Below are 27,549 nucleotides of genomic sequence, written 5' to 3'. Positions count from 1 at the left end.
CCCTCTCATTCTCTCGCAGGGCTGTCAATAAATCAGTTGTGCTCTGGATTTCCAGAAGCTGCAGAATTTCGTGTTTAATATAGACTGTCTTGCAGTTTTACCCTAGTTAATGGGTCCTCTCTAAATCTCTGTCTGTCCTCTCTTAATGGTCTGCCTCCCTCTTCTTCTCTCAATCCCTTCTTCCCCCTTTCCCTGTCTTGTTTCCTCTTTTGGAGTCAAACACCATATAAGGGACCATTTGACCCATTCTATCTGTGCTGACCCCATCTCCACTAATCCCATTGATCAGTAATTGGTCCACATCAGTCCCTTCAGTTTATTTTTATATAATTCTTTAACCTTATAATTGTTGAATATCGTTGTCTTTTGTTGTATGTCGCACCTCTGCAAATGCCTAATATATGTCAATATATCTGGCAAATGAAAATGATCCTTGATCATTGACACTTTTCTTTTGCCTCATGAATTCAAGTAGTTTTTAAACGTTAGAGTCTCTGCCACCTCAGGCAGTGTGTTCCAAATTCAAATTTCTTCTTCAGATGCCCTCTAAGCCCCTTGCCCCTGATACAACAGTCTAGAGTTTACAGAGAGTGGTGCATCAAACAAAAAACACCCAGTGAGCGGCAGTTGTGTGGGCAAATGCACCTTGTCAGAGGAGAATGGCCAGAATGGTCCAGGCTGACAGTAACTCAAATAACCACACATTACAACAGTGGTGGGCGGAAGAGCATCTCTGAATGCACCACGTTGAACCTTGAAGTGGATGGGCTACAGCAGCAGAAGACCGCACTGGTTCCGCTCCTCCACCGAATACAGTTGCTACTGAGTATATGCTCAACGCCCTAACCTTGTGTGTGGAGTTTGCCAGCTGATTGTTTACTTATCTGTCTGCATTAGATCCCCACTGCCATCTTCCTCCCCATTTTAGACACATGGTGGCTGAGAACTCCCTCCCTCACTTCCTGTTTGTATCATCCACGGCTAACATTAATTTGTAAAGACTTTGCGTTGATGACGTAAATTCCAGCGGTTAACAGAAGCTGTTTCACTGGGAAGAAAAAGAGGCATTTGAATTAATATAGAGCTGTTGGTGACCCCGAAGCAATTCACAGCTGATGCTTGAAGTGTTATTATTGCAGTGTAGGAGGCAGGATCCCACAAGCCATGATGCACGACTGATTTCTTTGAAGTATGTATTGAGACGGTGCTGTCAGGTTCTAGATCCAAATGTATTTATAAACATGCACCTTGAAACAAACAGTGAAATGTGGCATTTATGTTAACAACCAACAGAACCTAAGTGTGTCCTCAGGGCAGCACACACTCTGGTGCCAATATAGTATGCACACCATTTTCATAGAACACCGCAGGATCATTTTCCCAGGGTAGAAAAGTACTAGAAGACATGCAGTACATTGAAGGAGAGAGTAGAAAGGTTTAAAGAAGAGCTGTCAGGCAAGTTTTTTTTTACACAGAGTGGTTAGTGCATGGAACCTACTACAGAGTGGTAGGGTCAGGGGCGGTGCTGGAAGCCGAGATGATCGTGGCATTTAAGAGACTCTTAGACAGATTGAGGTTCAGATTCTGCAAAAACCACAAAAGATTCTGCAGGTGTTGGAAGTGTGTTGTGTGTGTGTGTCCCCGTGTGTTTGTGTGTGTGTGTGTGTGTGTGCGCGCGCGCATGTGTGAGTGTGTGTGTGTGTGTGTGTGTGTGTGTGTGTGTGTATGTGTGCGTATGTGTGTGTGTGTGTGTGTGTGTGTGTGAGTGTGTGTGTGTGTGTGTGTGTGTGTGTGTGTGTGTGTGTGTGTGTGTGTGTCTGTACCTGTGAGTGGGTGTAACTGTCTGGTGAATCTGTGGAACTCATTGTTAAGGGGATCTGTGGAGGACAAGTCATTGGGTATAATTAAAGTGGAAGTTGAAAGTTTTGATTAGTAAAGGCATCAAAGTTTATAGGGAGAAGGCAGGAGAATGGGGTTGAGGGGGATAATAAATCAGCCATGATGGAATGCCAGAGCAGACTCAATGGGCTGAATGGCTTAATTCTGCTTCTGTCTCTTATGGTTTTATGGTCTGTACATTTGTGTCTGTGAGTATGTGTGTGCTGTATCTATGCTTGTATGTGTGTATGTATAAATAAGATTTTTCCTCACCCTTTAGAGGTGGTGTGTGTGTGTATTTTTCCCTCAAACTCAGGTCATCTACCAGGAGGCCTGGGAGCCTGAGGGTTCGGTGCAGTACTTTGCTGTTCTAGTAGTGCGCTCTTCTGGACCGAGATCTCAAATGTTGTTCCCAGGATTTGTTAGAACCATTTTCCCAGTCCAGGTGTCACAGCTCCACGTGCTCCTATCACCACCAGGATTACTCTGGCTTTAATATTTCACAACCTTTCCATCTGCTCTTTCAAGCTCTGGTATTGAACATTTATATATAAATAAACATACACACACACACACACACACACACACACAACACACACACAGCCACACGAATATGCATGCACACATACACACAAACACAAGCACATACACATACATGCTCACAAACACATACACACGCACACACACACACACACACATTTGGAAAATGATGAAATCATCGGACAAAGTCAGCATGGATTTGTGAAAGGAAAATCATGTCTGACGAATCTCATAGAATTTTTTGAGGGTGTAACTAGTAGAGTGGATAGGGGAGAACCAGTGGATGTGGTATATTTGGACTTTCAAAAGGCTTTTGACAAGGTCCACACAGGAGATTAGTTTGCAAACTTAAAGCACACAGTATTGGGGGTAAGGTATTGATGTGGATAGAGAATTGGTTGGCAGACAGGAAGCAAAGAGTGGGAATAAACGGGACCTTTTCAGAATGGCAGGCAGTGACAAGTCATAGTCATAGTCATAGTCATACTTTATTGATCCCAGGGGAAATTGGTTTTCGTTACAGTTGCACTATAAATAATTAAATAGTAATAAAACAATAAATAATTAAATAGTAATATGTAAATTATGTTAGGAAATAAGTCCAGGACCAGCCTATTGGCACAGGGTGTCTGACCCTCCAAGGGAGGAGTTGTAAAGTTTGATGGCCACAGGCAGGAATGACTTCCTATGACGTTCTGTGTTGCATCTCGTTGGAATGAGTCTCTGGCTAAATGTACTCCTGTGCCCAACCAGTACATTATGTAGTGGATGGGAGACATTGTCCAAGATGGCATGCAACTTGGACAGCATCCTCTTTTCAGACACCACCGTCAGAGAGTCCAGTTCCATCTCCACCACATCACTGTTCTTACGAATGAGTTTGTTGATTCTGTTGGTGTCTGCTACCCTCAGCCTGCTGCCCCAGCACACAACAGCAAACATGATTGCACTGGCCACCACAGACTCGTAGAACATCCTCAACATCGTCCGGCAGATGTTAAAGGACCTCAGTTTCCTCAGGAAATAGAGACGGCTCTGACCCTTCTTGTAGACAGCCTCAGTGTTCTTTGACCAATCCAGTTTATTGTCAATTCGTATCCCCAGGTATTTGTAATCCTCCACCATGTCCACTCTGACCCCCGGATGGAAACAGGGGTCACCGGTACCTTAGTTCTCCTCAGGTCTACCGCCAGCTCCTTAGTCTTTTTCACATTAAGCTGCAGATAATTCTGCTCACACCCTGTGACAAAGTTTCCCACCGTAGCCCTGTACTCAGCCTCATCTCCCCTGCTGATGCATCCAACTATGGCAGAGTCATCAGAAAACCTCTGAAGATGACAAGACTCTGTGCAGTAGTTGAAGTCCAAGGTGTAAATGGTGAAGAGAAAGGGAGACAAGACAGTCCCCTGTGGAGCCCCAGTGCTGCTGATCACTCTGTCGGACACACAGTGTTGCAAGCACACGTACTGTGTTCTGCCAGTCAGGTAATCAAGAATCCATGACACCAGGAAAGCATCCACCTGCATCGCTGTCAGCTTCTTCCCCCAGCAGAGCAGGACAGATGGTGTTGAACGCACTGGAGAAGTCAAAAAACATGACCCTCACAGTGCTCGCTGGCTTGTCCAGGTGGGCGTAGACATGGTTCAGCAGGTAGACGATGGCATCCTCAACTCCTAGTCGGGGCTGGTAGGCGAACTGGAGGGGATCTAAGTGTGGCCTGATCATAGGCTGGAGCAGCTCCAGAACAAGTCTCTCCAGGGTCTTCATGATGTGGGAGGTCAATGCCACTGGTCTGTAGTCATTGAGGCCACTGGGGCGTGGCGTCTTCGGCACAGGGACGAGGCAGGACGTCTTTCACAGTACAGGAACCCTCCGGAGCCTCAGGCTCAGGTTGAAGACATGGCGAAATACTCCACATAGCTGAGGGGCACAGGCTTTGATCACCCTGGTACTGACACCATCCAGTCCTTCAGCCTTGCTTGGGTTGAGACGTTTCAGCTGTCTTCTCACCTGTTCAGCTGTGAAGCCCACCGTGGTGGTTTCCTGTGGGGAAGGGGTATAGTCATGAGAGCAGGGTGGGGGACTGTGAGGAGGGGTAGGAGGGGAGAGTGGAACATGTGTTGGTTGGGGGCTGACAACAGATGGCTCATGTGGGGGATGGGCAGGGGCCACACTGTCAAATCTGTTAAAGAACAGGTTAAGTTCGTTGGCCCTGTCCACACTGCCTTCAGCTCCTCTGTTGCTAGTTTGCCGGAACCCAGTGATGGTCCTCATCCCCCTCCAGACCTCTCTCATGTTGTTCTGCTGGAGTTTCCACTCAAGCTTCCTCCTGTACCTGTCTTTAGCCTCCCTGATCCTGGCTTTCAGGTCCCTCTGTATTGCCCTCAGCTCCTCCCTATTTCTGTCTCTGAACGCCCTCTTTTTACCCATGGCTTGTTATTTGAATAACAAAGGACAGTTCTTGTCGGAACATTGCAGTCCACACAGAGGTTGATGTAATCAGTGATGCACTCTGGTGGGGTACCGCAAGGCTCAGTGCTGGGACCCCAGTTGTTTACAATATATATTAATGACTTAGACGAGGGAATTAAATGCAGCATCTCCAAGCTTGCGGATGACACGAAGCTGGGCGGCAGTGTTAGCTGTGAGGAGGATGCTAGGATGGTGCAGGGTGACTTGGATAGGTTAGGTGAGTGGGCAAATTCATGGCAGATGCAATTTAATGTGGATAAATGTGAGGTTATCCACTTTGGTGGCAAGAACAGGAAAACAGATTATTATCTGAATGGTGGCCGATTAGGAAAAGGGGAGGTGCAATGAGACCTGGGTGTCATTATACACCAGTCATTGAAAGTGGGCATGCAGGTACAGCAGGCGGTGAAAAAGGCGAATGGTATGCTGGCATTCATAGCAAGAGGATTCGAGTACAGGAGCAGGGAGGTACTACTGCAGTCGTACAAGGCCTTGGTGAGACCACACCTGGAGTATTGTGTGCAGTTTTGGTCCCCTAATCTGAGGAAAGACATTCTTGCCATAGAGGGAGTACAAAGAAGGTTCACCAGATTGATTCCTGGGATGACTGGACTTTCATATGATGAAAGACTGGATCGACTAAGCTTATACTCGCTGGAATTTAGAAGATTGAGGGGGGACCTAATTGAAACATATAAGATTCTAAAGGGATTGGACAGGCTAAATGCAGGAAGATTGTTCCCGATGTTGGGGAAGTCTAGAACGAGGGGTCACAGTTTAAGGATAAAGGGGTAAACACGAGGAATTCTGCAGATGCTGGAAATTCAAGCAACACACATCAAATTTGCTGGTGAACGCAGCAGGCCAGGCAACATCTCTAGGAAATGTACCTCTTCCTAGAGATGCTGCCTGGCCTGCTGCGTTCACCAGCAACTTTGATGTGTGTTGGTTAAGGATAAAGGGGAAGCCTCTTAGAACCCAGATGACGAAAAACTTCTTCACACTGAGAGTGGTGAATCTGTGGAATTCTCTGCCACAGGAAACAGTTGAGGCCAGTTCATTGACTATATTTAAGAGGGAGTTAGATATGGCCCTTGTGGCTACGGGGATCAGGGGGTATGGAAGGAAGGCAGGTTCAGGGTTCTGAGTTGGATGATTAGCCATAATCATACTGAATGGCGGTGCAGGCTTGAAGGGCCGAATGGCCTACTCCTGTACCTATTTTCTATGTTTCTATGTTTCTACACACATACACACACACATGCTCACAAACACATACACACACACCACACATGCTCATATACTGACATGCATGTGCACACAAACACACACACATGCACACGCGTACACACATACGTGCACACACACATGCACGCACGTACACACACACACACACACACAAGGACAGATAGTTTTTGCACCTGTGTCTTTGACATGCACTATTAGAGGTCAAATTCCACAGGGAGTTTCCCTTTTGGTTTGGCCAAAGGGAAGTGAAATCACTCGCTGATTAAAGCTCAGAGCACACAATGGAAGTCGCAGAGCAGGTAAGGTGACTTCACCTTTATTCCCATTTCAGGTAATGAGTAAAAACTGAATTATTTGGTAAATATCAGCATAGGAAGAAAGTACCTTGGTCTCTTGTCGATGCAGACTCACATAATTACCTCATTTCCCACAAATTCTCCCTCTACTCTCTCCCCACATTCCTGTTAACTCCCCCAGATCTACCCCACACAGTAGGGGCAATTTACAGCAGTGATTAACCCACAGATAGGTTGGGTGAGTGGGCAAATTCATGGCAGATGCAATTTAATGTGGATAAATGTGAAGTTATCCACTTTGGTGGCAAAAATAGGAAAACAGATTATTATCTGAATGGTGGCCGATTAGGAAAAGGGGAGGTTTAGAAGATTGAGGGGGGATCTGATTGAAACGTATAAGATCCTAAAGGGATTGGACAGGCTAGATGCAGGAAGATTGTTCCCGATGTTGGGGAAGTCCAGAACGAGGGGTCACAGTTTGAGGATAGAGGGGAAGCCTTTTAGGACCGAGATTAGGAAAAACTTCTTCACACAGAGAGTGGTGAATCTGTGGAATTCTCTGCCACAGGAAACAGTTGAAGCCAGTACATTGGCTATATTTAAGAGAGAGTTAGATATGGCCCTTGTGGCTACGGGGGTCAGGGGGTATGGAGGGAAGGCTGGGGCGGGGTTCTGAGTTGGATGATCAGCCATGATCATAATAAATGGTGGTGCAGGCTCGAAGGGCCGAATGGCCTACTCCTGCACCTATTTTCTATGTATGTTTCTATGTAGACCACACCTCACATCTTTGGGAAGCATCCGCTGGTCAGGATTGAATGCAGGTTGCTGAAGTTGTAACGTGGCGGCTTTGCTAGCTACGCCACTGTGCTGCTCCTGAGTGTCCTGAGTGTCCTGGGTGTCCTGAGTGTCCAGGGTGTACTGAGTGTCCTGGCTGTACTGAGTGTCCTGAGTGTTCTGGGTGTCCTGAGTGTACAGAGTGTCGTGGCTGTACTGAGTGTCCTGAGTGTACAGAGTGTCCTGAGTGTCCTGAGTGTCCAGGGTGTACTGAGTGTCCTGGGTGTCCTGAGTGTCCTGAGTGTCCTGGGTGTCCTGGGTGTCCTGAGTGTACAGAGTGTCCTGAGTGTCCTGGGTGTACTGAGTGTACAGAGTGTCCTGAGTGTACTGAGTGTCCTGAGTGTTCTGAGTGTCCTGGGTGTACTGAGTGTCCTGAGTGTACAGAGTGTCCTGAGTGTTCTGAGTGTACAGAGTGTCCTGGCTGTACTGAGTGTCCTGAGTGCACAGAGTGTCCTGAGTGTCCTGAGTGTCCTGAGTGTTCTGAGTGTCCTGAGTGTCCTGAGTGTTCTGAGTGCCCTGAGTGTCCTGAGTGTCCTGAGTGTTCTGAGTGTCCTGGGTGTACTGAGTGTCCTGAGTGTTCTGAGCGTACAGAGTGTCCTGAGTCTACAGAGTGTACTGCGTGTCCTGAGTGTTCTGAGTGTACTGAGTGTCCTGGATGTCCTGTGTCCTGGCTGTCCTGGGTGTCCTGGGTGTACTGAGTGTCCTGGGTGTCCTGAGTGTCCTGGGTGTCCTGAGTGTACTGAGTGTCCTGAGTGTCCTGGATGTACTGAGTGTCCTGAGTGTACTGAGTGTCCTGAGTGTACAGAGTGTCCTGAGTGTACTGAGCCACCTTCCTGTTTTTCTCTCTTCCTTCTGTTTTTTTCTCTCCTGTTACTCTCACTCTCTCTCTTTCTGTCTCAGAGTTTCCCCATCTCTCCCTGTCTTTCTCTTTCTTTCTCTCTCCTTCTTTCTCTTCTTCTCTCCTGCTTCTCTCTCTCTCAAGTTCTATCGCACTCTCGTTCACAGTGAGTCTCCTGCACTCTCCTTGACTCTAACCTACCTCCTTCTCTCACTTCAGTTGTCTCAATCCCTTTAACTGGGGGCCTCTCTGCTTCCTCTTCCCGTATTCGGTTTGGAAGGGGTTAAAGCTTAGTTCAGTGGGGTTGGGAAAACAAGGATTGTTTTCTCTGGAGCTGAACACTGAGGAGTGATGTTCATAAAATGACAAGAGGCATTGATAGGGACAGTGACCCAGGGTATAAATGTTAAGGTGAGAGGGGAAAAATTTTAAGGAGGAAAGTTTTTTTCACTCTGCAACGTGCTACCAGGGGTGTTGGTGAAAGTAGAGATGAAAGTGGGATTTAAATAAATGAAGAAATGAGGGGTGGCAACCTCGTCATTAGTTTCACTTGGAGCAGACATTTTGCGCCGTAGGGTCTGCCCTTGTACTGCTTTATGTGGTATGAAATTAACTGTATGCAGTCGAGGGAGATATCGAGGGATTTGCAGGAGGAGGAAGGGGGTCAGAGAACAAGATAATTCAGAATCAGGCGTATTATCACTGGCACAGATTGTGAAATGTGCGGTTTTGTGGCAGCAGGACATTGAAATGCATAAATAAATAAATCAATCAATCAATAGTGCGAAAGAGGAGTATTGAGGTGCTGTTCGTCAGTTCAGACACCGTTCAGAAATCTGACGGCGGAGTGGAAGAACCTCTCCCTGAAATATTGAGTGTGTGCCTTCAGGCTCCTATACCTCCACCCCGATGGTAGTAATGAGAAGAGGTCCTTCATGATATATGCCGTCTTCTTAGGTCGCTGCCTTTTGAAGATGCCCTCAATGAAGGGGAGGACTGTGCCCGTGATGGGGCAGCCTGAGTCCACAGCCCTCTGCAGCCTCTTGCAATCCTGTGCAGTGGAGCCTCCATAAAAAACGGAGCGACCAGTCGGAACGCTGTCCGCCGTACATCTATAGGAAGTTGGATATTAGTGGGACAGGACAGGGAGAGAAAACAAAGGTGGTGTGAAAGAAAGAAAGTAATACAGGACAAGAGAAAACTGAACATAATGGAGAAGTACAGAATCAGGCACAGTAAGCTACGTCTCCGTGTCCCATAGGTGTGATTGTAAAGGTAATGTCCCTGTGTCCCATATGTGTGAATGTAAAGTTAATGTCCCCTTGAGAAGCTAGAATCTAGTGTGAGGTGTTGTATTTGGGAGGACAAACCAGGGCAGCTCTTACACAGTGAACAGTAGGGCACTGTGGATTGTGGTAGAACAGATGGATCTGGGAATACAGGTCCGTACTTCCTTGAAAGTGGTGTCACAGGTGGATAGGATCATAAAGAGAGCTTTTGACACTGTTGACCTTCATAAATCAAAGTGCTGAGTACAGGAGTTGGGTGTTACGTTGAAGTTGTATAAGAAGTTGTTGAGGGCTAATTTGGAGCATTGTGTGCAGTTCTGGTCACCTACCTACAGAAAAGATATAAATAAGGTTGAAAGAGTGCAGAGAAAATTTAACAAGGACTGAGTTGTAGGAAAACGTTGAATAGATTAAGACTATATATAGTATAGGAGTGCAGGAGAATGAAGAGAGATTTGATGGAGAAATACGTACAGAAAGAGGCTTCTTTCTGTTTTGTAATGTTCTATGACTCTAAAACTCTAATCGCTTTAAGAAAACAGTCATCATTTCAAGCCAGGTGTCTCTGTGCCTTTAAGGTGGATGTAAATATGGCAGCAAGATCAGAAATTTGATCCCATAGCGAAAGCAGTCTTTCTTTCCAGTCACGTGATTTCCCAGACAGCCGCCAACCTGTTTAAAGCAGATGATGCTTTCGATCTCTTTGTGGAGATGGTTTGCTAGGAAATCATGTGTCCACAGATAACTGACAAACCGGTTTAGCCAAACCAGACCTGAATAAACAGGGTGAATGTTGCAGCCAGAAGTCACTGGAATATGCAGGTTGTATTCAGGTGCTTTCAACGGGGAGCTTTTGAAACACCAAGAGCCAAGATCGCACCACCCTTCGAGTATCGCCGCTGATCACCCAAGCTGCATTTCCTGAATTTGTAAGATGTGGGACTGGGGCAAGTTGCAGATTCAGGGGCAAATATTTGGAGGAAAAGAGATGAGATAGTGAGAAATCGATCTCACAATCAGATCTCTTTTCCTCCAACATGCAATGAATACCTCAGCCTTCCTGCTCCTTCAGCCATCTGGGATGCCAGAGGTGGAATGCACGGCAATCTGAATGTCTTGCAATAACCTTCTTGCCCACCCCTCCCTCCCCCCTCTTCTGTCTCTCTCTCTCTCTCTCTCTCTCTCTGCCATTCTCACTTCTCACTACTACCATCAGGTAGGAGGTACAGGAACCTCAGGGTTGCGGTTCTGTGGAATGCTCTGCCTCAGAAGACAGTGGAGGCCAATTCTCCAGATTCTTTCAAGAAAGAGTTAGATAGAGCTCTTAAAGATAGCGGAATCAGGGGATATGGGGAGAAGGCAAGAACAGGATACTGATTGTGGATGATCACAGTGAATGGCAGTGCTGGCTCAAAGGGCCGAATGGCCTACTCCTGCACCTATTGTCTATTGTCTACTGTCCCTTACTACCAGGTTCAGGAACAGTTTTACCCTTCAACCATCAGGATCCTGAACCAGTGTGGTTAACTTCACTCACCTCAGCTCTGAACTGATTCCACAACGTGTGGATTCACTTTCAAGAACTTTACAACTCGTGTGCTCAATGTTATTTGTAAGATTGAGTGTTTGTGAGAGAGAGTGAGAATGAGAGAGAGTGTATATGTGTGTGTGAGAGTGTGTGTGAGAGAGTGAGACAGAGGGTGAGAGAGAGTGTGTGTATATATGTGTGTGTGAGAGAATGAGAGAGTGAGAGAGAGAGATTGTATATATGTGTGTGTGAGAGAGAGAGTGTATACTGTTGTGCGTGGGTGGGAGGAATGTGACCTACTTTGCTGTTGTTTGTGTGGTGACATTTGTGGGCTGCTCCCAACACATCTTTTTGTGTTGGTTGTTAAAGCAAATGACATTTTTCACTGTGTTTGATGTCCATGTGATAAGTAAATTCATCTGAATCTGAGTCTGTCGAAAAGCCCCTTAAATGCCACAATCACATCTGCTCCCACCACCACCCCTGACAACCATGCACCTATCACACTGTGTAAAAAAGTTGTCCAGCTTCTCCCTTAAACTTTCCTACTCTGCATGTACTCTGGTGTTTGACATTTCTACCCTAGGAAAAGGATTCTGTCCAGCCTAACTGTGCCTTTCATAATTTTATTAACACCTCAGCATCTGACACTCCAGAGAAAATAGCTCATGTTTGTCCAAACTCTTCTCATAGTTCAACCCCTCTGGTTTAGTCACCTTGCATTTTCCCAGATGCCTACTCAGCAGGCTGTTACACTTAGCCCATCTCTGTACTGATTCCACAACACACAGGCTCACTTTCAAGTACGCTTTACAACTCATGTTCTCAGTGTTTTCAAATTTACAATATTTGCAGTATTTGTCTTCTTTTGAACATGGGTTTTCTGTCAGTCTTTATTTATGTGTAGTTTTTTTGTAAATTCTATTATATTCCTTTATTTCCCATAAATACCTGCAAGAAAATGAATCCCAAGCTAGTATAAAGTAACATCACGTACTTTGAAAATAAGTTTTACCTTGACTTTAACAATGTTCACATAATAATCTCCCATTTTTGCAATTGGTACTTGGGTGGATAGGGGAACATCGACTCAGACCATGAGAGGCCCGTGTCGGGCATTTTCATGCCTTACGAGGTGCTGATTGGAGGTCTGTGTGGGGCACCACTCCTTGCACAGACACTAGAGCAATGTGTGGTTAAATGCCTTGCTCAAGGACACAAAACACACTGCCACAGCTGAGGCTCGAACTGGTGACCTTCAAATCACTAGACGAACGCCTTAACCACTTGGCCACGTGCCCAACACACGGGATAAGCCCACAGTTATGTACAGCACATAATACTGTATGTGGTAGTAGTCCTTTGGATTCGAAGAAGACACGCTGTCGTGCAGAAACCTGTGTGTGATGGAGTTTGAAGTGGAAGAGCCGTTGCACGGGGGCAATCCCACTCTCTCGGCTGAAGAGACCTTGATCCAGTGGCACGGACAACCGTTACGGCTGGAGACCTCTCCTGCTGCAGTGGAGGACCAGGACGTCAAAGTTTCTTGTTGTGCTCTTAGCGCTCCACAACGCCTGCTGGGCCTGCCTTCTTGACCGTTGGACCATTAATCAGTCTCCTCCGCTCAGTCTGCCAGGGCCAGACTTCACATGCTGGGCTAAACAGATCCCCTACCTCACTGAGGGTCAAAGACCCATCAGCTACCCTCACCTGGTTTGGCCTGTCTGCCGAGACAGTTTACCGGGGTGTGGCCGCTGCACGTGCTACAGCTACCTGGAGCCACAGGTGACGAGCTGCCCTGAAAAAGGGCACAGCAGGCCCCCCACCAGAGGTACTACCCCTCCCTAGACACCCCATACACCCCAATGCCATATAACACGTGAAAAAATATTAACCTGTTGCCAGGTTCTGGAAAGAGCAGAACACTTTAGCAAAAGGTCAGGGGCAGGAGATGATAATTTCACTCAGTTTTGCACGAGTTCTTTCCCTGTCGCAGGAAAAGGTGGTGGTTTCAGCAGAGAGCTGGAAATCGTGGATGGTTTCAGCTTCTTCAGGTGTTCAGTTCAGACGAGCCAGGAGATTGTGTTACTTTGCTCCCAATTCAAGACCCTTTAGTTCATCCATTCTCCAAAATTGTGATCCCGCAAGCCACCATCCCTCACCCAGCCCACCTTGTACGTGGGTGACGTCGCTAACACAAATTCATTTACAAAATGCCCTTACTGTCAAAAAAAAATTCCCAGTGCGTTTGTCAGGGTTTCTTGCAGCTCCATTGTCCTGACCTCTGACACTGTCTCTGTGTGGAGTGGAGTTCGTACTGACTGAGTTGGTTCCCCACCCCCAGGGTCTCCGATTTCCCAGATTCATGTGGATCAGCAGGGTTCATTTCCCCAGGTGTCAGTGAATGACAGGAGAATCAGAGAAGAAGATTAGCTTGTTTGTCCCATGGAGCTCGAAACTTCGAAGTGCGTCGTTTGCATCAGTAACCAACACAATCCGAGGATGTGCAAGTGTCACTGTGCTTCCAGCGTCGACCTGGCGTGCCCACAGCTCGCGAACTCTAACCTGTGTGTTTGGAACGTGGGAGGAATCCAGAGCACCTGGAGGAAACCCTCAGGGAGAATGTATACTCATTCATTGTCGTTCTGCAGCACTAAAGGAGAATGAAATGTTTGTTATCCGGAGGAGAACATACAAATTCTTTGCAGACAGCAGCAGGATTTGAACTCCAATCGTAGAGTTGGCAATGTAAAGCATTACGCTGTCCTGTCGTGGGTACAAGAGGGGGTCAGGGGAAAATAAGTGGTTGAATCAGATGAACGAGATTGCTTTGACAAGTTGGCATAGAGTCAGTAGGCTAAATGGCCTTGTTCTATGCGGTAAAAGCATAAGAAGATCTGGCAGTGATCCTGAAGAAAATATCAGTGGAAGAGACCTGCTTTATGGAGCCATGAGTTTAGAGAGGGTATTCCAACACTCAGGACTCAGATAGTTGAAGGCCTGGCTTGGTAATTGAGATGAGGAATGCACAGAAGCTGAGGATCAGAGGGACCAGTGCCAGAGAGTTGGGGCGATGGTATGGAGAGACACGTAGACAAAGTTAAGGGATATTAGGATGGACGTGCTTCCAAAACAAAACATTGTAGATCACAAGCACAAAAGAACCGGCAGATGCTGTTAGCCCAGAGCAACAGACACAAAATGCTGAAGGAACTCAGGAGGTCAGGCAGCATTCATGGAGGGGAATAAATAGTTAATCTTTTGGGCCAACACCTTTCATCAGCACTGGAAAGGGAAGGGAAGGCCTACAAGCTGGCAGGTGAGGGGGGAAGGTGGGTCCAGGTGAGGGACATTGTAAATCAATGAGTGATGTATAACTGGATCAATAGGAGGTTCAGGTGAGCACAGTATGAAAGAGGAGAGTCATAGCAAGATAGGCCCTTCAGCCCATCAAGCCTATGCTAATCGTCAGCCACCATTTTATTCTCGTCAGCTCCCCCTAAGTTCCACCCCTCACCTAGACACTTACACTGTTACACTGCCACCCCACATGCCGTTGGAATGTGGACGGAAACTGGAGCTCTCCCCGAAGGGTCACAGAGAGAACGTGAAACTCCAGTGTAGACACCACTTCCAGAAGCTGGGATCGAGCCCTGGTCAACCATGTGGGTCTTCACGTAGGAAACCCACAGGATCACAGTAAGGATGTGCAAGTCCTATATAGATAGCAGCTCCCGAGGCCAGGATCGAGCCGGGTCCCAGGAACTGTGAGCCTGCAGCTCGACCATGTGTGTCTTCAGGTGGGAAGTCACAGCTGCACAGGGAGAATATGTAACTCTCCACGCAGACATTACCCGAGGCTGGGATCAAACTGGTGTTGCAGTGTTGCCCGTGGGGTAGTGTAATGAAACCATCTCTCCTTTTGTGTGCAGGAGATGCCAGTTTTGAAGAGCAACTTGCTGAGGCTCAGCCCCACAAAGCTACACGGGGGGACAGTGAAGCTGCAGAAGGAGTTGATATTGGGCAGAAGGATGAGTGGTGGGTCCAATCCTTTTGAGGATGATCCGAGCGAGAAATTGAATCCTTTTGCAGAAGACTTGGAGTTGGAGAAGAATCCCTTCAGTGAGGAGGAGGAGGAGGAAGGACAGCACACGGGAGGTTCCAACGGGACCCTGCACTCGAGCAATGGGCTCACGCCAAAGAAGAACGATGAGAAGTATGGATCACTTCTGCGGAAGATATTACCAAAGGAGAAGAAGGGGAAATCTCTGGCAGAGGAGAAGGGCGGGGAGAAGAAGGGCCTCTTCGCATCGCCAAACAGCAGGCTGGGAAAAGCGGAACCAGAGGACAGGCAGAGGATGCCTTTCCTGAAGCAGGGCAAGGGGAGAGCAGAGACTGGACAGGAGAAGTCAGCAGCCCAGAAAACTGCTGAAGAGGCGGCCAAAGCACATGAGCCTCTCTCAGGTAGGGGCATTTTATTTTAATTTTTTAAAAATTCTGATAAAGACATTTTATTTGTATTTATTCATGACAAACTAGACATACAATTATAAGCTTATAAAAGGCATAGGCAGAGAAGACAGCTAGCACCTTTCCCCAGGACTGGCAATGGCTAATACCAGAGGGCATTCTTTAAGGTGAAAGGAGGAGAGTTTCAGGGAGATGTCAGAGGCAGGTTTTTTTCACACAGTCACAGTAAGTGTCTGGAATGCTCAGCTGGAGCTGGTGGTAGAGGCTTTTACATTTGAGACATTTACGAGACCTGTGGATAAGTGCACGGATAATAGAAAAATGCAGGGTTATTGGATGTGTCTTAAGAGGAAAGGTTGAGTGAGCTAAGGCTTTTCTCTTTGGAGCAAAGGAGGATGAGAGGTGATGTGGTAGAGGTGCACAAGATGATAAGACCAGGCAGCCAGAGCATATTCCCCAGGGCACAAATAGCTAACTCAAGGGGGCATAATTTTAAGGTGATTGATTGGAGAAACGTATAGGAGGGATGCAGAGGTAGGTCTCTTACACAGAGAACTGTAACTGCCAGGGGTGGTAGTAGAGGCCAATTAGGGAGATTTAAAAGATTCTTAGACGCATGGATGTAAGAAAAATCGAGGGTCAAATGGGAGGGAAGCGTTAGATTGACATTAGAGTAGATTAAAAGGTTGACTCAACATCATGGGTCCAAGGGCCCATACTGTGCTGTACCATGCTCTATGTGTGTAGGGGAGTGGAATCTGGGGAGGGGAGTTGATGGGAATATGGGGAGGAAAATATAGGATTAGTGTCAATGGGTACCTAACAGCATGGTAGGTTGAAGAGTCAACATCACGTTATGGACCCTATGTTCCTTATGACCAATGTATCCTCACCAAGTTGGCAAATTCAGTAAGGAGAGAGAGTTGCACAGAGGGGAGGAAGTTTTTTTTTTAATCGGACAGTGCATTCCTGCCCTTGTAGGAAAATAACAATGTTAGACTTCTGCTGCAAGATGAAACATTAGCAAAAGCAGAAGGTTGCTGTTATGGAAAAGCACAGATCAAAGATCACTTACTGGAAATCTGAAAATGCAAACAAAATGCTGCAAGTGTTCAGCACAGTGGCCAAAGTCTGTGGAGAGAGAACAACAGCACTGCGGGTGCCTCTGCTCAGTTCCTCAGATTTACTGTAGATATTGTAGAGACACAGTCATTCATCTACAAATACTGAAGATATATATGATCAAAGACTTGGTCAAAGTTGTCTTGGAGCTTTTTGAAGGAAAAGTCAGAGAGGGAAGGGGAGAGAGGGAAGATAGAGGAGGAGAGGAGAGGAAGAGAGAGGAGGGACAAGAAGAGGAGGAGAGGGAGAGGGAGAGGAAGATGGAGACCAGAATTTTCCATGATTTTGGATCTCCCCCTCCCCCTCCCCCTCCAACTTTCAAATCCCTTACTCACTCTTCCTTCAGTTAGTCCTGACGAAGGGTCTCGGCCTGAAACGTCGACTGCACCTCTTCCTAGAGATGCTGCCTGGCCTGCTGCGTTCACCAGCAACTTTGATGTGTGTTGCCTGAATTTCCAGCATCTGCAGAATTCCTGTTGTTTTTGTTTTTTTCCATGGATCTGTTGTAGGCACGGTGACCAGTGGTGGAAACATTCAAATCAGCAGTGCATAAAGGCCAGCTTTAAAGCAGTACTTTGCAACACTTTACAAAAGCATTCTGCTGGTCACTGACCTCTTGATTTACGAGGTTTGTTCAGTACTTGGAACTTGTGAAAGAGCAGGGTAGAACAATGCGTGTCGACAGTCTGACCTAAGTGGCTTGTGAGCAGAATGACCCACTTAACACATGCAGAAAGAGGGGCTGTAGCTTAGTCAGCGTCGTACAACACGGAAAGAAGCCCTCGGCCCACCAAATTTGTGCCAACCATCCACCACCCGTTCGAAGCACTCCCCCTTTTGTCTCCCCACATCTCATCACCTACCCCTGCTCTGCCCAGTGACACGATACCCAGCAGCCACCTTATCAGGTTCAGGAGTGGAGCCAGCTGTGATCTTCTGTTGCTGCAGCCCATCCACTTCTAGGTTTGACGTGCGGTGCATTCAGAGATGCTCTTCTGCACACCATTGTTGTAACATGCTTGCATGAGTTACTGTCAGCTTCCTGTCAGCTTGAACCAGTCTGTCCATTCTCCTTTAACCTCGCAAACACGAGGAAATCTGCAGATGCTGGAAATTCGGGCAACACACACAAAAAATGCTGGTGAGTGCAGCAGGCCAGGCAGCATCTATAGGAAGAGGTACAGTCAATGTTTCAGGCTGAGATCCTTTGGCAATTAGGGTGTACCTGATAAAGTGGCCTCCGAGTGTATTTCTACATTCTGTTTTTCTTATTATTGCCTCCATCTGTCTGGATGATAAGCAATACAGATAAATTCACGTGGTCACAGACACACACACACACACAATCAAACCCTGGTCCCTGTCAGCTTGTTCTCCTGCTCTTCGCCACCCACCACCCACCATCCACCATCTTCTGTTTTATTGGCTTATTATCATTACATGTGACAATAGTAAACAAATAGAAACTCGAATACCCCTCCACCCCTCCCCCTTCACAAGGCGTGCCGGCACAAGACTGCAGCGTCCATTATCAGAAACCCCACCATCCAGGCCACGCTCTCTTCCCACGACGGCCGCTGGGCCTTAGGTCCCACACCACCAGCTTCAGGAAGAATTACTACCCTACAGCCACCGGGCTGCTGAATCAGGGTGGATAACTTCACTCACCACAACACTGCACTGATTTCACAACCTACAAACTCAGTTTCAAGGACTGCACAACCTCACATTCTCAGTATTGCAGTCTGTCTTGCACGTTGGTTGCTTGTCAGTCCTTGTTTATAGAACATTAGACCAGTACAGGCCCTTCAGCCCACAATGTTATGCTGACCTTTTAACCTATCCTAAGATCAATCTTACTTTTCCCTCCTTTTCTAAGGTCAATCTAACCTTTCCCTCCTACTCTAAGATCAATCTAACCTATTTTACAGCCATGTACCTAAGAGTGTTTTAAAAAATGCCCCTAATATATCTGTCTAGCAGGGCAGGGGCTTTCATGGGGCACTTGGGCCCACCAACAGGCGCACAAGGAAAGTCATTTTAGTTCAGCTATGGTTGATGCAGTCGCTGTGAACTAAAGAGCCCATTTCTTTGCAGTGCAATATTGTTTGTGACAGATGTGTTTGATCTAACAGTTATCTATTGCAGGGGCATAATTGCAGGCTGACTGGGACTGGGAACTTATTCAAAGTCCCACACACATTGGAAACAGGGGAAGGAAGAGGGTGGCCTTGTTCATCTATGTGTCGTTTTTATCATCAATTCTATTTTATCTCTTTGTTTTCCTGCAAGACAATGTCTCGAGATAGCATAGACATACGATGATGAATTTACTTTGACTTGGAAATACCCTCTTTTCCTGTTGCCTGTGCTTTCTCCCTCAGTCCTTGAAATCCTCCAGCTGATCCAGAAGCGGGAGCTAGCTGCAGCAGACAGGCACATCATCGAGCTGGAGGAGGAGTGCGAGTGGCTGGGGCCCCAGACGCCGGAGGGCAAGGACAGCGGGAGGAGGGCCAAGGACGTGGCCCTTCTCTACGAGGAACTGGAGAGCGAACTGGGACGAATTGTGAGCGGGTGCCTAACCCAGCCCCAGGACTCCTCACACCTGGGCCAGGTGGCACGCACAATTGAGCAGGAGGAGAGGGCAGACAGGGCCCGGGAGGGGGGAGGGGGTGAAGCATCGCGGGGCAGGAAGCCCAGGGAGCTGAGGAAGAAGTGGAGGGAGGCCGTGAAGGCATCAGTGAGCGAGAGGCTGTCGCCAGGCCAGGCAGTGGAGAAGGCTTCTGTGGCTCAGCGCTTGAGGAGCCTCAAGGAGCAGACAGTGGCCGACCTGATCTCAGTCCGGAAGAACATCGCTCCAGGATACCCAAAGGAGTACGAGGCCTTCAACGTCTATGTGAGGAGCTACCATGAAGCTGTGTCCTTCTGCCTGTCCCAGATGGCACAGAGGGACCTGGAAGTACAAGAGCTCTACGTCTTCCTCGAATGGTGTCACTGCCTTTACTTTAGGTAAGCTCGCTCTGTGAGGGACCATTGGGAGACAGGTACCCCATCAGAGGCAGGGTGTATCTCTGGGTCAGACTATGCTTACAACTTTCTCAGGAAATCCAGCTCACCTATTCTGTGCTATCGGCTGTTCAGAGGAAGGGTTCTGGAGGATAATCCACGGGTCATAATAATATTATAATATAGTATAATAATAATATAACAAGTCAGGCAGCATCTGTGGGAGAATTGAACTGTCGACATTTCAGGGTTTAGGCCGTTCATCAGGACCGGGAAGGAAAGGGGAAGAAGCCAGAATAAGAAAGTGTGGAGAGGAGGAGGAGGAGTACAAGCTGGCAGGCGACAGGTGAGGGGCAAGATGGATGGGCGGGGATGAAGTGAGAAGACAGGAGGAGATGGGTGGAAGAGGTAAAGGGCTGAAGAAGAAAGAATCTGACTGGAAAGGAGAGTGGACCATCCCATCCCACACCCACGCTTCCTGAGTATAGGCAGAGACTGAAGGTATGGACCAGGGAGGCACAAGAGCACTTACAGGTCTCCTTGAGTTGTTGGATCAGACTGTATTCAGGGATTCATCTTCGAGTGTGAATGAATATACCAATGTTGTCACTGACTGGCTTGTGCGGGTGAGTGTGTGCCTGTGAGAACACACCCATTCAAAAGTCTTGGATGAGCCAGGAGGTTCATAGTCTGCCACTGACTAGATCTGTGGCATTCAAGTCTGGTGATCCAGGACTGTACAAGAAGGCCAAGTATGACTTACAGAGGGCCACCTCAAGGGCAAAAGAACAATTCCTGTTGAGGTTAGAGCTGGAATCGGATGCACATCACTTCTGGCAGGGTTTGCAGACCATTGCTTCCTACAAGGAGAAATGTAACATCATGAACATCCGAGATGTTTCACTCCCAGACGAGCTCAATGTCTTTTGTGCATGATTTGAAAGGCAGAATAAAACCACAGTTATGAGGATCCCTGCAGCACCTGGTGACCCGGTGATCTCTGACTCGGAGGCCAACATCAGATCATCTTCCAAGAGGGTGAACCCCCGCAAGGCGACAGGCCCTGATGGAGTACCTGGTTGGACTCTGAAAATCTGTGCCAACCACCTGGCAGCTGTGTTCAAAGACATCTTCAATCTCTCATTGCTACGGTTGGAAGTTCCCACCTGCTTCAAAAGGGCGACAATTATACCAGTGATAACGAAGAGCTGGGTGAGCTGCCTTAATGACTAATGTCTATGGTGATGAATTGCTTTGAGAGGCTGGTTGTGACTAGAGTCATCTCCTGCCTCAGCAAGGACCTGGGCCTATTGCAATTTACAATATCACAATAGGTCTGTCTAAGCAGACGCAATCTCATTGGTTCTTCATGTGGCCTTGGGTCACCTGGACAATACTAATACTTACATCAAGCTGCTGTTTATTGACTACAGCTCAGTATTAACACAAATTTCCTACAGTTCTGATCAAAAAGCTCCAAAATCTGGGCCTCTGTACCTCCCTCTGCAACTGGATCTTCAACTTCCTCACTGGAAGACCACAATCTATGTGGATTGGAAATAACATCTCCATCTTGCCGATGATCAACACTGGCACCCTGGAACCCATGAACACTACCTCTCTACTTTTTTTTGCACTAATCATTTGATTTAGCTTTTTTCACAATACATGCTGGTGATATTTAACCTAATTCTGATTCTGAGAAAGGAAACGTGGAGGGTCAACAGAGGGCAGTGATGGGCAGATAAGGAGAAAGGGGGTAAGGGGGGAGGCCAGAATGGGAAATGGCTCTACCCGCCCTACACCCATGACTGTGAGGCTAGGCACAGCTCTAATGCCATCTATAAATTTACGGATGATTGTTGGCAGAATTTCAGACACTGAGAAGGTGTTCAAGAGCAAGATATATCAGCTAGTTGAGTGGTGTCGCAGCAACAACCTTGCACTGAACGTCACTAAGACCAAAGAGCTGACTGTGAACTTCAGAAAGAATAAGATAAGGGATCAAAAGTGGAAAGAGTGAACAATTTCAAGTTCCTGGTTGCCAACATCTCTGAAGATCTCTCGGGTCCAACAGATTGATATAGTTACAAGAAGGCACGACAGTGGCCATATTTCATTAGGAGTTTGAGGACATTTGGTATGTCACCAAAGACACTCACAAATTTCTACACATATACCATAGAGAGCATTCTAACTGACTGCATCACTATCTGGTATGTGGGGGGGGGGAGGGAATTGCGTACTACACAGAATCGAAAGAAGCTGCAGAGAGTTGTAAACTCAGTCAGCTCCATCATGGGCACGAGCCTCCCCAGTAACCAGGACATCTTCATAGAGTGATGCCTCAAAAAGGTGGCATCCATCATTAAGGACCCCATCACCCAGAGCATGTCCTCTTCTCATTGCTACCATCAGGAAGGAGGTAGAGGAGCCTGAAGGCACACACTCAATGATTCAGGAACAGCTTCTTCCCCTTTGCCATCTGGTTTCTGAAAGGATATTGAACCCATGAACATTACCTCACTACTTTTTCACGACATATGCTGGTGATGATTCTGATTCTAAGAAAGGGAAGGTGGAGGGGTAACAGAGGGTGGTGATGGGCAGGTGAGGAGAAAGGGAGCAAGAGGAGAGGCCAGAATGGGAAATGGAAGAAGAGAGAAGCAAGAGGGGGAAGAAATAGCTGAAAGTTAGAGAAATCCTGGTGCAGTGTTTTTACCCAAAATATCAACAGTTCCTTTCTTCCCACGGGTGCTGCTTGACCCATTGAACAGATTGCTCATTGCTCTGGATTCCAGCATCTGCATCCTCTTGTGTGTCCACATCAAAGAGCAACTGGCAGCTCACCCTGCCAGGTAGTTGGTGTTGCTCCCTCACATCTCCAGAGACACGGCCTCAATCCTGACTTCCGTACTGTCTCTGTGGGGTTTGCATGCTCTCCCTGTGACCACGTGGCTTCCCTCCCCCACTCTCTTGCTCTAGTTTTATCCCACCCCCCCCCCAGCACACTGTATCTCATAGACTAGTGGGTTGGTGGGTTAGCTGGCACCAGTCGTGTGTGGGTAGATGGTGCGGCAATTCGGATGGAGTTGATGGGCAAGTGAGGGGGAATGGGTGACCTGGGTTTACACTCAGCGGCTTCTTTATCAGGTACACCTGTACACCTGCTCTTTAGTGCAAATATCCAATCAGCCAATCATGTGGCAGCAACTCAATGCATAAAAGCATGCAGACAAGGTCAAGAGGTTCAGTTGTTGTTCAGACCAGAGCATCAGAATGGGGATGAAATGTGACCTCAGTGACTTTGACGGAAGAATGATTGTTGGTGCCAGTCTGGGATGTTTGAGTATCTCAGAAACTGCTGATCTGCTGGGATTTTCAAGCACAACAGTCTCTAGAGTTTGCAGAGGATGATGTGAAAAACAAAATCATATAGTGAGCGGCAGTTCTGTGGGTGAAAATGCTCCGTTAATGAGAGGGGTCAGGGAGAAAGGCCAGATTGGTTCAAGCTGACAGAAGGTGACAGGACCTCAAATAACCACGCATTACAACAGTGGTGTGCAGAAAAGCATCTCTGAACACACAGCACATCGAAGCTCGACGTAGATGGGCAGCCGCTGCAGAAGACCAGGAACATACACGCAGAACCCACTTTATTAGGTACAGGATGTAACTAATAAAGTGGCTACTGAGTATAAGTGGGGGAATGGGATTAATGCAAATACTCTGACAGCCTATAGAGACTTGATGGGTTGAGTGGTCGCATGTCAGGTTATAAGAAGATGTATGACGTGAAACACGGTGAGACGACTGATCGTAATCCCCAGGCTTCCCCCAGCACATGTTTAGGCTGTGCTGGTTGTTAGTGCAAACTGTACGCTTTGATGTACATGTGGAAAATAAGCGACCCTGAATCTGACTCTGAATGTGAGGCTGCCGAGGCTGTGCCCTAATCCCACTCAAATAAAATAGTAAGCTGGTTTATCGTTGTCACCTGTGTACTGAGGTAGAGTGAAAACTTGTTTTACATTCCGTCCGTACAGACCACTTCATCACATCGGTACTCTGAGAAAGTCCAAGCCAAAACAATTTCAGAATGCAGATAGGCACATCAGTCTCTTTTACACTTCATTCTGCAGTGATGCTGTTTTACCTCATTCTGCTTAATGCACCGTGAAACAATTTGATCTGTGTAAACGGTAGACAAGAGAAGCTTTTCACTGTATCTTGGTACATATGACAATAATAAGCCAACACCAATAAGAAGGTGGAAAGTGGAAGTGCAGGGGGGGTAGTCATTGCCTGAACAGAAAGCCAGCTGTTCCAGTAGGTGACTGACACACTCACACTGTCACCTGTATCTGTGGAGTGTCCTCACATTCACACTCACGCTCGTATCCGTGGAGTGTCCTCACACTCACACTCACACTCATATCCGTGGAGTGTCCTCACATTCACACTCACGCTCGCATCTGTGGAGTGTCCTCACACTCACACTCGTATCCGTGGAATGTCCTCACACTCACACTCACACTCATACCTGTGGAGTGTCCTCACATTCACACTCACGCTCGTATCTGTGGACTGTCCTCACACTCACACACACACTCGTACTTGTGGAGTGTCCTCACACTCACACTCACACTCGTATCCGTGGACTGTTCTCACACTCACACTCACACTCATCTGTGGAGTGTCCTCACACTCACACTCACACTCATACCTGTGGACTGTCCTCACACTCACACTCACATTTGTATCTGTGGAGTGTCCTCACCCTCACACTCACACTCGTATCCGTGGAGTGTCCTCACCCTCACACTCACACTTGTATCTGTGGAGTGTCCTCACACTCACACTCACACTCATACCTGTGGAGTGTCCTCACACTCACACTCACACTTGTATCTGTGGAGTGTCCTCACACTCACACTCACACTCATATCTGTGGAGTGTCCTCACACTCACGCTCACACTCATATCTGTGGAGTGTCCTCACACTCACACTCACACTCGTATCCGTGGAGTGTCCTCACACTCACACTCACACTCATACCTGTGGAGTGTCCTCACATTCACACTCACGCTCGTATCTGTGGACTGTCCTCACACTCACACACACACTCGTACTTGTGGAGTGTCCTCACACTCACACTCACACTCGTATCCGTGGACTGTTCTCACACTCACACTCACACTCATCTGTGGAGTGTCCTCACACTCACACTCACACTCATACCTGTGGACTGTCCTCACACTCACACTCACATTTGTATCTGTGGAGTGTCCTCACCCTCACACTCACACTCGTATCCGTGGAGTGTCCTCACCCTCACACTCACACTTGTATCTGTGGAGTGTCCTCACACTCACACTCACACTCATACCTGTGGAGTGTCCTCACACTCACACTCACACTTGTATCTGTGGAGTGTCCTCACACTCACACTCACACTCATATCTGTGGAGTGTCCTCACACTCACGCTCACACTCATATCTGTGGAGTGTCCTCACACTCACACTCACACTCGTATCCGTGGAGTGTCCTCACATTCACACTCGTACCTGTGGAGTGTCCTCACCCTCACACTCACACTCGTATCCGTGGAGCGTCCTCACCCTCACACTCACACTTGTATCTGTGGAGTGTCCTCACACTCACACTCACACTCATACCTGTGGAGTGTCCTCACATTCACACTCACGCTCGTATCTGTGGACTGTCCTCACACTCACACACACACCCGTACTTGTGGAGTGTCCTCACACTCACACTCACACTCGTATCCGTGGACTGTTCTCACACTCACACTCATCTGTGGAGTGTCCTCACACTCACACTCACACTCATACCTGTGGACTGTCCTCACACTCACACTCACATTTGTATCTGTGGAGTGTCCTCACCCTCACACTCACACTTGTATCCGTGGAGTGTCCTCACCCTCACACTCACACTTGTATCTGTGGAGTGTCCTCACACTCACACTCACACTCATACCTGTGGAGTGTCCTCACACTCACACTCACACTTGTATCTGTGGAGTGTCCTCACACTCACACTCACACTCATATCTGTGGAGTGTCCTCACACTCACGCTCACACTCATATCTGTGGAGTGTCCTCACACTCACACTCACACTCGTATCCGTTGAGTGTCCTCACATTCACACTCGTACCTGTGGAGTGTCCTCACCCTCACACTCACACTCGTATCCGTGAAGCGTCCTCACCCTCACACTCACACTTGTATCTGTGGAGTGTCCTCACACTCACACTCACACTCATACCTGTGGAGTGTCCTCACACTCACACTCACACTCATATCTGTGGAGTGTCCTCACACTTACGCTCACTCTCGTATCTGTGGAGAATCCTCACACTCACACTCACTCGTATCCGTGGAGTGTCCTCACCCTCACACTCACACTCGTATCCGTGGAGTGTCCTCACCCTCACACTCACACTCGTACCTGTGGAGTGTCCTCACACTCAAACTCACACTTGTATCTGTGGAGTATCCTCACACTCACACTCACACTCGTATCCGTGGAGTGTCCTCACCCTCACACTCACACTCGTATCCGTGGAGTGTCCTCACACTCACACTCACACTTGTATCTGTGGAGTGTCCTCACACTCACACTCACACTCATATCTGTGGAGTGTCCTCACACTCACGCTCACACTCATATCTGTGGAGTGTCCTCACACTCACACTCACACTCGTATCCGTGGAGTGTCCTCACATTCACACTCACGCTCGTATCTGTGGAGTGTCCTCACACTCACACTCGTATCCATGGAATGTCCTCACACTCACACTCACACTCATACCTGTGGAGTGTCCTCACATTCACACTCACGCTCGTATCTGTGGAGTGTCTTCACACTCACACTCACACTTGTATCTGTGGAGTGTCCTCACACTCACACTCACACTCATATCTGTGGAGTGTCCTCACACTCACGCTCACACTCGTATCTGTGGAGTGTCCTCACACTCACACTCACACTCGTATCCGTGGAATGTCCTCACACTCACACTCACACTCATACCTGTGGAGTGTCCTCACATTCACACTCACGCTCGTATCTGTGGAGTGTCTTCACACTCACACTCACACTTGTATCTGTGGAGTGTCCTCACACTCACACTCACACTCATATCTGTGGAGTGTCCTCACACTCACGCTCACACTCGTATCTGTGGAGTGTCCTCACACTCACACTCACACTCGTATCCGTGGAGTGTCCTCACCCTCACACTCACACTCGTATCTGTGGAGTGTCCTCACACTCACACTCACACTCGTAGCTGTGGAGTGTCCTCACTCTCACACTCACACTCGTATCTGTGGAGTGTCCTCACACTCATGCTCACACTCGTATCTGTGGAGTGCCCTCACACTCACACTCATATCCATAGAGTGTCCTCACACTCACACTCACACTCGTATCCGTGGAGTGTCCTCACCCTCACACTCACACTCGTACCTGTGGAGTGTCCTCACACTCACACTCACACTTGTATCTGTGGAGTGTCCTCACCCTCACACTCACACTCGTACCTGTGGAGTGTCCTCACACTCACACTCACACTCGTATCCGTGGAGTGTCCTCACCCTCACACTCACACTCGTATCCGTGGAGTGTCCTCACCCTCACACTCACACTCGTACCTGTGGAGTGTCCTCACACTCACACTCACACTTGTATCTGTGGAGTGTCCTCACACTCACACTCACACTCGTATCTGTGGAGTGTCCTCACACTCACACTCACACTCGTATCCGTGGAGTGTCCTCACCCTCACACTCACACTCGTATCCGTGGAGTGTCCTCACCCTCACACTCACACTCGTACCTGTGGAGTGTCCTCACACTCACACTCACACTTGTATCTGTGGAGTGTCCTCACACTCACACTCACACTCATATCTGTGGAGTGTCCTCACACTCACGCTCACACTCATATCTGTGGAGTGTCCTCACACTCACACTCACACTCGTATCCGTG

At 47.8% G+C, this 27,549-nt stretch overlaps 1 protein-coding gene across 2 annotated transcripts in view; it reads left to right on the top strand.

The window, feature by feature from the left end:
- LOC140203942 (exocyst complex component 3-like protein 2) overlaps positions 1-27,549 on the top strand; it is a 67,460-nt gene that overhangs the window by 1,164 nt on the left and 38,747 nt on the right. For both annotated transcript variants that reach the window (XM_072270122.1, XM_072270120.1), the window contains exons 2-3: positions 14,859-15,390; positions 18,903-19,527. In XM_072270122.1, coding sequence (XP_072126223.1) covers positions 14,862-15,390; positions 18,903-19,527 — 1,154 coding nt within the window. In that variant the 5' untranslated portion in view covers positions 14,859-14,861. The remainder of the gene's footprint in view (positions 1-14,858; positions 15,391-18,902; positions 19,528-27,549) is intronic.

This window comes from Mobula birostris, chromosome 10 (assembly GCF_030028105.1).
Source record: "Mobula birostris isolate sMobBir1 chromosome 10, sMobBir1.hap1, whole genome shotgun sequence".
NCBI classification, from domain to species: Eukaryota; Metazoa; Chordata; class Chondrichthyes; order Myliobatiformes; family Myliobatidae; genus Mobula; species Mobula birostris.
Note: the sequence above shows the minus strand (reverse complement) of the source record. Positions and strands in the feature narration are given on the sequence as shown.